Genomic DNA, 11,766 nt, shown 5'->3' with positions numbered 1-11,766 from the left:
CTGAAATGAGACAAGGAGTCCTCAGCTAGACTGCATTTTTTTATACGCTGCCACAAAAGAAAAAAAAGGTCAGGAACCAGTGGTTCAATCTTTAACAATATGTTGTTTTACATAAGGTTATCATTCCTTTTTTTTAAATGTAAAATTATCATCTGAAAAGTAACTAGCTCTCATCTGTCAACTGTCGTGGAGTAAAAAATATTTTTCTCTGAAATGTAGTAGGAGTAAAGGTGTAAAGTAGCATAAAATGGAAATACTCAAGTAAAGTACAAGTACCTTCAAACAGTAAATGTCCTTGGTTACTTTTCAACCCTGTTACAGTTGTGTGTATCGGGGAGAATACTATTTATTTAGTACCTGCTATACTGCATACCTCATCCCTTATTTATTCAAATGTTTTATTAAGAGTATGAAAAATAAATTTGCTAAATGCAAATGTGCTGAAGAGCATTGCAGGCCTGACTAATACATACAAAGTAGTGTCTGATCTACTTAACTAAATGCTTTAATAAAACAATACATATGAAGAAAAAAACATGAGAACATGTATGTTTTATTTAAACTGTTGCAGTAGGCCCAGAAGATCAGTTAACAACTGTACTTCTTGTTAATCATTTACATGTTTGTCCAGTCAGATCATGTTTATCACATCCAGTTAACTAAAAACCTTTACTGGCAAGTGGGCAGGTTCATCACACCATCAATACACTTCGGACGCATGGACAATGTGCCGGTATGTCTTCCTTTAGTACAAGTGAACTCGATAGTATCATCATGGGGTGAATACAGCTTATCGTCATGATGATATTTGAAGGCAATATTATATCTGTTCATGAGCTCTCTATCCACAGTACAGGGTTCTGCAAGAGATAACAGATAAACATAACTTTAATTACTTCACATCAAACTCCATGTATAATTAATACTATTCTTGAATGCAAAATATATTTAGAGCTTAAAAACTGAATAGGTCTTCCTAAATGTAATCAGTAACATGCTCTTCTACTGCTGTTAGCAAAGTCTGAGGCTGCTTGGCTTCTGTCAAGTCACCTCCTGATCTGTCTTTTTATTCCCTATGCTGCTTTTTAAGCTATTGCTGATTTAATTCACTCTCCTAACTTCCTTGTTATTTGACGTTGGTTTTATCACACACATTGTTCTGTATAACATTTTGTGTTGTTGTGTTTGTTATGTACTTTTTATTTATGTAACCTGATGTTGTTTATCTTTGTCAGGGTTTTTCCTGGCTCAGAATGTGCCTTTGGGGAGAGACTACACACAACAGTGTACATGATCGGTCGGCGTACAGTAAAGGCAATGAGTCTGTGCTATCTTATTTGACAGAAATGTATGCATTTACCTTTTATTTCTGATCTGTGACCTAAAAGAAATGCAGATACTGCACTCTGCCTCTAAACAATCTTCAGAGGAAGACACAGTATCTACAAAACAAATGTGTTCTTTCACCTCTCTTGTCCTATTTTAAAGGAAAATTATTATTTAGATCATTTACAGTCCATAGTTTTAGGGATCAGATGTATTTGTGTTTCATTTAAATTGTATTGAAATCAATAATCTACAATTTAAATATGTGATTTAAAGGTTGTTTACTCATATCACGTCACATGAATTTCACTAGAGTCAGAAGCTGAGATGTTAGTCTACTGTTCCTGCTACTTTGCTAAGATAATGGACTTTACCTGTTTTTGTCTGCATCGTGATTACACTTAAAATGTTCCTTCAAAAAGGCTATTTTTCGATATATATATATATATATATATATATATATATATATATATAAGCTTTGTAGGGCTGTGTTCAGTTCTACGGTCAGCATAATTTAAGACCCACTGTTGCCTGTTAATTATTATTTAGTTCTTGTCTATCTTTATTATGTAATGTTTAAATCAAGTGGCTACATGCAAACCCTAGAAACCAAATACATTGTTTTACATACTGTATGCAAAATGCTCAACAAATGCAACATGAAAAATGTGAAAGAAGTTGTAACTTACTGAGGCATTTGATCTGTCCAATCCATTCACCATTGATGCAGGTTCTGTGAGGCCCACCCTCCATGGTGTAGTAATTTTGACACATGAATTCAACCCTTTCTTGATGGCTGTAATTACTTTTCACGGTGTACTTGATGTCTCCATCTGTGAGAGGTGGTGGACTCCCACAGCCTACAAGCTCTAAAAAATATATATTGGTACAAATAAGGTAGAGGTTGAGGTATTAGATTGTAGCACAGTTTAAAAGGTTTCACATATATTGGCACACCTTTGTGGGTGAGGGCTGCGGAAAATGCTTACATCACACAATATTTAGCAATCAAAAATGTCAACCTAAAAAATAAATACAAATCAGTAAATCAGTCAGAAAATAAATATAAATATATATTTATGAATATAATATTATGTTCTGTAGGCCTATATTTGTATCCACTGAAGAAGGATGTGATTCTAGAACGGAAGACATGGTAAAGATACATTTACATGAGATATACCTTTTAAATTTGAAAACATACTTACTTATACGTCTTTGGACTTAATTTAGTACGTTTTTTTCGCTGTTCAATGATTTCTAATACTTTTTATTAGATATTAGATATTTATTGATCTCCTAGACAGTATATCACAATCTAATGAGCACATAGGAATGGGAACATACATGGGGTCTGACCAGGAAACCTGGCCATTTAAAATTGTGAATATGTAATTAAATGCAGGTCATTAAAACTAACAACAGTAAATCACACTAAAAAGCATCGATAAGGACCAATGGTAAAATATAATTTGAACGTCTGACAACAGCAATATCATATTATGCCAATTCACCTTAATAATTAATGGAAAATGGCCATCTGAAAAATGGTGAAAATATTAAAGAAAAATTAATTTTCAAGCAAAGTTGTTTTAACAGGGTCGTCCCCTTAGCCCCTCTTCTCTTTGAGCTTTTAAACTCTTTGCCATTGTTTGGAGAGTGGACAGTAGGAATTACCAGAAATGTTATGATCTACGGGTTTCCTTTTATTTTTTGCCACTTGATCACAGGAAAGGCTGTGGAGTCTTCAAATTCTATTTCCATTTTCTAAGCTTTTTCCCTACTTTTAAAATACAGACACAAAAGTAACTCCTTATGACAGTAACTTAAGACATAAAGTTAACTTCAAAACCTTGACAGAGTGGATTTGGTGTCCATCCATCTCTGTTGCATGAGGCCCAGGTAGCACCATCTGTGCTCTCGTAGCCTGTCTTACACCAATATATTGTAGTCTCACCCATTTCTAGTAATTATGTACAGCTTGAAATAGATTTTTTGGTTTACTTTATGCCCTGTTACAACTTAGTAACTTACAATAAAGAGAAATTACCAACGCATTGCTGAAGTCCAGACAACACGTCGTCATTACATTTGGCCTCTGCCCACCAGCCTTTGTTTGTGAAAAGCTTAAAACCTTTTATGAAACTTGGTGGAAGGGTGTAACACGGGGCAAAGAAGAATACTATATACTATATACTATATATACAATAGGGGGCGACATATTATTAAATTTGAAAGTTTACAAAATATATATGTGTATACATTAACATGAATACAACAAATCAGCCTATTCGTATAAAAAACATAGAACTTACACAACATTGAGAATTTATTTTACTAATCAAGGTAAGGTAGCCACTATGGGAGCCATTCACAGAAAGGATTCGCTGTACCTTCCACATTTATAAATTATATATGAATATCCATTCATTTTCATCCATCTGACCCAGTATAATAAGTATAACTCAATTTTGTACAATATAGTAGGGGGTCCCTGCTCTGTCTCTCTTTCAGCTAAGGGGCCCTTGGCCTAAAAAACATTAAAGACCCCCTAGTTGAAAAAGGGACTTTTATTTCCTGATTTAGTTAGAGTTTAGTTCCTAGGACTTTTTTGGTGAAAAATAGCCATTAGAGTAAGAAAGATCGATCCTAACTGGACCAACAGCTTCTTCCTCACTTTCAAATATATGGATATCAACATTGATAGCTATATATACGAGAATAACTTCATAATACCTTGACAGAGTGGATTTGGTGTCCATCCATTTCTGGTGCATGTGGCCTGGGTAGCACCATCTTTGCTCATGTAGCCTGTCTCACACCTATATCTTTTAGTCTCACCCATTTTTGGTTGATTTCTCCAGTAACTGACATCCCAGGAATACACATGTTGCGGTCTTTCATTGCTGCATACGACCTCTAGAATAAGAGACAGACTTGTGTATCTTCAGTATTAAAGATTGATAATCATCATCACAGGTTAATGAACCATACACACACAGTAGAGAACAACAATCTCACAGTCTGTCTATGGTTGTACCTGTGCATACTGGTCTGATAGTCCACTCTCCGTCCTCTTTGCACATAGTTACTACTTCCTGATTGTTAGAAATCCCGTACTTCTCTCCACAAATGACTCTCAGTGTCTCACCAGGTAAAAACCGATTTCTGGAAACAGATTCATACCTGGTTCCCTCGAGTGGCGGCAGTGGCAGTTTACATTTTATTGCTGCATTTGTTGGGAAATGAAGCACATTATCTGTTAGCACCAATTTCCACTAGTCAGTGTGATATAATCAATACATTGCATTAATCAGTTTATACTTACGTTCACACGCAGGTGTGGGGGTCCACTCGGCTCTTATTCCTACTTTTGTGCATTTTGAGGGTCTGTCTTCAGTTGGTTTATGTAGATGATTACACATAAAGTGCAGGACATCATGTTCTCTGTACTCGTACTCTCTGTAGCGATCAGGCACATGACCATTTTCAATCGGAGGTACTGTACATTTAATCTCTGTTGAATAATACACACAAGCATTAATATTATTACCAATTTTCACAAAAAGGCAAATGATCAGTAGTGATGAACTTCATTCGAGAATAAAAATACGTGCCTAATTTAAACATTCAGAAGTCATTTTTCAAGCTTTTGCCAAATCCTGATGGAAGAACGGGCAAAGACATATTTCTTTTCCAATAATAGCTTTAAATGCATTGGTTTGTTTTTCTTCAACTGAAAATATACCGTCCAGTTCGTCAACTACTGACGCTATAGTGGTGTCAACAGAAACTTCTGCATCAGCTGCAGCCATTAACTGAACACAGCCCTACAAAGCATATATATATATATATATATATATATATATATATATATATATATATATATATATATATATATATATATATATATATATATATATAAGCTTTGTAGGGCTGTGTTCAGTTCTACGGTCAGCATAATTTAAGACCCACTGTTGCCTGTTAATTATTATTTAGTTCTTGTCTATCTTTATTATGTAATGTTTAAATCAAGTGGCTACATGCAAACCCCAGAAACCAAATACATTGTTTTACATACTGCACACCTTTGTGGGTGAGGGCTGCGGAAAATGCTTACATCACACAATATTTAGCAATCAAAAATGTCAACCTAAAAAATAAATACAAATCAGTAAATCAGTCAGAAAATAAATATAAATATATATTTATGAATATAATATTATCTTGAAGAAGGATGTGATTCTAGAACGGAAGACATGGTAAAGATACATTTACATGAGATATACCTTTTAAATTTGAAAACATACTTACTTATTCGTCTTTGGACTTAATTTAGTACGTTTTTTTCGCTGTTCAATGATTTCTAATACTTTGTAGAAACAAATCCTAAAACTGTATGATGAATAAATATATTGATCTCCTAGACAGTATATCACAATCTAATGAGCACATAGGAATGGGAACATACATGGGGTCTGACCAGGAAACCTGGCCATTTAAAATTATGAATATGTAATTAAATGCAGGTCATTAAAACTAACAACAGTAAATCACACTAAAAAGCATCGATAAGGACCAATGGTAAAATATAATTTGAACGTCTGACAACAGCAATATCATATTATGCCAATTCACCTTAATAATTAATGGAAAATGGCCATCTGAAAAATGGTGAAAATATTAAAGAAAAATTAATTTTCAAGCAAAGTTGTTTTAACAGGGTCGTCCCCTTAGCCCCTCTTCTCTTTGAGCTTTTAAACTCTTTGCCATTGTTTGGAGAGTGGACAGTAGGAATTACCAGAAATGTTATGATCTACGGGTTTCCTTTTCCTTTTATTTTTTGCCACTTGATCACAGGAAAGGCTGTGGAGTCTTCAAATTCTATTTCCATTTTCTAAGCTTTTTCCCTACTTTTAAAATACAGACACAAAAGTAACTCCTTATGACAGTAACTTAAGACATAAAGTTAACTTCAAAACCTTGACAGAGTGGATTTGGTGTCCATCCATCTCTGTTGCATGAGGCCCAGGTAGCACCATCTGTGCTCTCGTAGCCTGTCTTACACCAATATATTGTAGTCTCACCCATTTCTAGTAATTATGTACAGCTTGAAATAGATTTTTTGGTTTACTTTATGCCCTGTTACAACTTAGTAACTTACAATAAAGAGAAATTAGCAACGCATTGCTGAAGTCCAGACAACACGTCGTCATTACATTTGGCCTCTGCCCACCAGCCTTTGTTTGTGAAAAGCTTAAAACCTTTTATGAAACTTGGTGGAAGGGTGTAACACAGGGCAAAGAAGAATACTATATACTATATACTATATATACAATAGGGGGCGACATATTATTAAATTTGAAAGTTTACAAAATATATATGTGTATACATTAACATGAATACAACAAATCAGCCTATTCGTATAAAAAACATAGAACTTACACAACATTGAGAATTTATTTTACTAATCAAGGTAAGGTAGCCACTATGGGAGCCATTCACAGAAAGGATTCGCTGTACCTTCCACATTTATAAATTATATATGAATATCCATTCATTTTCATCCATCTGACCCAGTATAATAAGTATAACTCAATTTTGTACAATATAGTAGGGGGTCCCTGCTCTGTCTCTCTTTCAGCTAAGGGGCCCTTGGCCTAAAAAACATTAAAGACCCCCTAGTTGAAAAAGGGACTTTTATTTCCTGATTTAGTTAGAGTTTAGTTCCTAGGACTTTTTTGGTGAAAAATAGCCATTAGAGTAAGAAAGATCGATCCTAACTGGACCAACAGCTTCTTCCTCACTTTCAAATATATGGATATCAACATTGATAGCTATATATACGAGAATAACTTCATAATACCTTGACAGAGTGGATTTGGTGTCCATCCATTTCTGGTGCATGTGGCCTGGGTAGCACCATCTTTGCTCATGTAGCCTCTCTCACACCTATATCTTTTAGTCTCACCCATTTTTGGTTGATTTCTCCAGTAACTGACATCCCAGGAATACACATGTTGCGGTCTTTCATTGCTGCATACGACCTCTAGAATAAGAGACAGACTTGTGTATCTTCAGTATTAAAGATTGATAATCATCATCACAGGTTAATGAACCATACACACACAGTAGAGAACAACAATCTCACAGTCTGTCTATGGTTGTACCTGTGCATACTGGTCTGATAGTCCACTCTCCGTCCTCTTTGCACATAGTTACTACTTCCTGATTGTTAGAAATCCCGTACTTCTCTCCACAAATGACTCTCAGTGTCTCACCAGGTAAAAACCGATTTCTGGAAACAGATTCATACCTGGTTCCCTCGAGTGGCGGCAGTGGCAGTTTACATTTTATTGCTGCATTTGTTGGGAAATGAAGCACATTATCTGTTAGCACCAATTTCCACTAGTCAGTGTGATATAATCAATACATTGCATTAATCAGTTTATACTTACGTTCACACGCAGGTGTGGGGGTCCACTCGGCTCTTATTCCTACTTTTGTGCATTTTGAGGGTCTGTCTTCAGTTGGTCTATGTAGATAATTACACATAAAGTGCAGGACATCATGTTCTTTGTACTCTTGGATATAGCGATGAGGCACATGACCATTTTCAATCGGAGGTACTGTACATTTAATCTCTGTTGAATAATACACACAAGCATTAATATTATTACCAATTTTCACGAAAAGGCAAATGATCAGTACTGATGAACTTCATTCGAGAATAAAAATACGTGCCTAATTTAAACATTCAGAAGTCATTTTTCAAGCTTTTGCCAAATCCTGATGGAAGAACGGGCAAAGACATATTTCTTTTCCAATAATAGCTTTAAATGCATTGGTTTGTTTTTCTTCAACTGAAAATATACCGTCCAGTTCGACAACTACTGACGCTATAGTGGTGTCAACAGAAACTTCTGCATCAGCTGCAGCCATTAACTCTGTTGGTTGGTATGATGTTAGACTACATGGTGGTCATGACGTGGTTAGTGCTTGTGTTTGGTGTTACTAATGAGTTGCCAGGTGATTGGTTGCTATGGTGTTTTATACATGTATGCATGCACCTATGCATTTTGGAGGTTGGCCACTCCACTCTCCATTTTCATCACAATACAACTCTGCTCTTCAGCCTCTCCAACCGCTCAGCCTCTCCAACCGCTTCAATGCCTTGTCGGAGTCGGAGCCGGTGGCGGCCAATGCGGCTCACCGGGCTCGCCCCGCTTCAAAGCAGACTGACCAGTCGTCGTCACGGAAGACGATTGCTACCGCGCGGCGAAAGCTTCTGAGGGATGCGGTAGTCAGACGGTCCGGTGGCCTACACTGCCTGGATCGGCCAAATGACAACGTTCCTCAAAAACAATCTCCACAACCGAACGGTAAGCAATCTTCCGACACTGACTGTTTTGCTCCCGTCACCGGCTATCCACACCCCCCCACTCCTCGTCCGCTCTTCCCCCTAACCACAGTAATTATTGGGGACTCCATCACTAGATAGGTTTCATAATGCTGTCACACACTGTTTTCCCGGAGCCAAAGTTGCAGACATCCTGGCTAAAGTTATGGACCTGATACCCTCATTTCCGACCTCTATCAAACGCATCGTGGTCCATTGTGGACATAACGACATGTCCACTCGGATTCAGGAGTGTGAGCGCACAAGGCGAGACTTTACCACTCTCATTGAGGCTTTAAAAAGCACTGGGAAGTCGGTTTTTATTTCGGGCCCACTTCCATCTCTAGGTCGCGGATCATGCCTCTTTAGTAGACTACTCTCCCTTAACACCTGGCTCCAGCTCACATGCAGCATTCACAAGATAGGTTTTATTGACAACTTCAATCTGTTTTGGGAACATGGCTCCCTGTTCAGCAGGGATGGGATTCATCCCAATACACACGGAAGCCAGATGCTACGTGGAAATTTGCACCACACCCTGCATACCCAGACCTCTGATTGACTGTTTACATCCCGTAAACACTCCCACAAGCACACTGACCAGACACACTCTCCCAAAGTCAATAATCAGAGATACAGCGCTACACGCCCCTCTGTGCTCCCTTCAGAGCAATCACCCATTCATAATCCCATAACCACCGTGTCTGTCCCCCGACTGAGACCGTTTAAACCAAACGCTAACAAAAGAGGTGCTATACTAAACAACCTAATTGGAATTAAAACAACCACTGCAACGATAGAACAGAATAGGAAAATCAAATGTGGACTATTAAATATTAGATCTCTGTCATCGAAAGCATTATTGGTAAACGAATTGATATCAGATAACCACATTGATTTATTCTGCCTCACCGAAACCTGGCTGGGCCATGACGAATATGTTAGTTTAAACGAAGCCACTCCTCCCAGTCATAATAATACCCAAATTCCACGAGGCTCAGGCCGAGGAGGGGGAGTTGCAGCCATATTTGACTCGAGCCTGTTAATTAATCCTAAACCTAAACTAAATTATAATTCGTTTGAAAGCCATGTTCTTAATCTTCAACACCCAACATGGAAAAAAGTACAGCCAATTATATTCGTTGTTGTTTACCGAGCACCAGGTCCATATTCTGAGTTTTTATCTGAATTCTCAGAGTTTTTATCAGGCGTAGTCCTTCAATCAGACAAAGTACTTATTGTAGGTGATTTTAATATCCATGTGGACGTTGACAGCAATAGCCTTAGTACTGCTTTCAATTCACTGCTAGATTCTATTGGTTTCAGTCAGAGGGTGCATAAGGCCACGCACTGTTTTAACCACACCCTCGACCTTGTGCTAGAATATGGCATCAAAATTGACGATTTAATAGTATTTCCGCAGAATCCTTTATTATCAGACCATTTTTTAATAACTTTCGAATTCCTACTACCAGACTATACGAAATTAAATAAAAGTTTCTACACTAGATGCTTATCTGACAGTGCTATAGCTAAATTTAAGGAAGATCAGGAACAGCACTTAACTCAATGTCATGCCTTAATATAACAGAGGACCGTTATGTTAACTTTAGTCCCTCCCAACTTGATAACTTTGTAGACGCTGCTACGGCCTGCCTACGGACTACTTTAGACTCTGTTGCTCCTCTCAAAAAGAAGATGATGAAGGAAAGGAAATTAGCACCTTGGTATAACTCCCAAACTCGTAAATTAAAGCAAATCTCATGAAAACTTGAAAGTAAATGGCGTTCCAGCAAACTGGAAGAATCTCGTGTGGATTGGCAAGATAGTCTAAAACATTATAGGAGGGCCCTCAGAAATGCCAGATCAGACTATTACTCAATACTAATAGAAGAAAATAAGAACAACCCAAGGTTTCTTTTCAGCACTGTAGCCAGGCTGACAAAGAGTCATAGCTCTGTTGAGCCATCTATTCCTATAGCTCTGAGCAGTGATGACTTCATGACCTTTTTTAATGATAAAATTATAACAATTAGAGAAAAAATTCATCACCTTCTGCCCACAGCTTCTAACGGCTCACCATTGGGCGCAGGAGGGCTAGAGAGAACGATAAGACCTGATACTTATTTAGACGGCTTTTATCCTTTAGACCTCCAACAATTAATGTTAAGGGTCTCTTCAGCTAAGCCAACTACCTGTCTCTTAGACCCCATTCCAACGAGGCTACTTAAAGAAGCACTACCCGTGGTCAATACCACATTACTAGATACGATCAATATGTCCTTATTAACGGGTCACGTACCGCAGTCTTTTAAAGTAGCTGTGATAAAACCTATTCTGAAAAAACCCACCCTCGACCCTGAGGTCTTAGCCAACTATAGACCTATATCTAACCTCCCGTTTCTCTCCAAAATCCTTGAGAAGGTAGTCGCTAATCAATTGTGTGACTTTCTGCATAGAAATAGTCTATTTGAAGACTTTCAGTCAGGATTTAGAAAGCATCATAGCACAGAGACGGCACTGGTGAAAATCACTAACGACCTTCTAACTGCTGCTGACAAAGGACTTGTCTCCATACTTGTCTTATTAGATCTTAGTGCTGCATTCGACACTATTGACCATACCATCCTCTTACAGAGACTGGAACATTTAGTTGGCATTAAAGGAATCGCACTAAACTGGTTTAAGTCCTACTTCTCTGAGCGATCCCAATTTGTTAATATTAACAATAAACCATCCAAATACGCTAAAGTTAGCCATGGCGTTCCTCAAGGCTCAGTGCTTGGACCAATTCTATTCTCTTTATATATGCTTCCTCTAGGCAATATTATTAGGAAACACTCAATTAACTTTCACTGTTACGCAGACGACACCCAATTATATCTGTCAATTAAGCCCGACGAAAGCGGTCAGTTAGCTAAACTTCAAGCGTGCATTAAAGATATAAAATCCTGGATGACCCACAATTTTCTGATGTTAAACTCAAACAAAACGGAAGTTATTGTGCTGGGACCCAAGCACCACCGAACTTCATTATCTAA

The 11,766-nt window shown here is 37.5% G+C and overlaps 1 protein-coding gene across 1 annotated transcript in view; it reads right to left on the bottom strand.

Annotated features, from left to right (window-relative positions):
* Positions 1 to 523: 523 nt before the first annotated feature.
* The window catches only part of cfh (complement factor H), a 120,735-nt gene continuing 109,492 nt past the window's right edge, over positions 524 to 11,766 (bottom strand). Inside the window, exons 24-29 of the mRNA XM_031282290.2 lie at positions 7,193 to 7,375; positions 4,655 to 4,843; positions 4,367 to 4,555; positions 4,063 to 4,245; positions 2,016 to 2,195; positions 524 to 860 (exon numbers count right to left, since the gene is read on the bottom strand). Of these exons, the coding sequence (XP_031138150.1) occupies positions 670 to 860; positions 2,016 to 2,195; positions 4,063 to 4,245; positions 4,367 to 4,555; positions 4,655 to 4,843; positions 7,193 to 7,375 (1,115 nt within the window). The 3' untranslated portion in view covers positions 524 to 669. The remainder of the gene's footprint in view (positions 861 to 2,015; positions 2,196 to 4,062; positions 4,246 to 4,366; positions 4,556 to 4,654; positions 4,844 to 7,192; positions 7,376 to 11,766) is intronic.

Source organism: Sander lucioperca, chromosome 11 (genome assembly GCF_008315115.2).
Source record: "Sander lucioperca isolate FBNREF2018 chromosome 11, SLUC_FBN_1.2, whole genome shotgun sequence".
NCBI classification, from domain to species: Eukaryota; Metazoa; Chordata; class Actinopteri; order Perciformes; family Percidae; genus Sander; species Sander lucioperca.
Note: the sequence above shows the minus strand (reverse complement) of the source record. Positions and strands in the feature narration are given on the sequence as shown.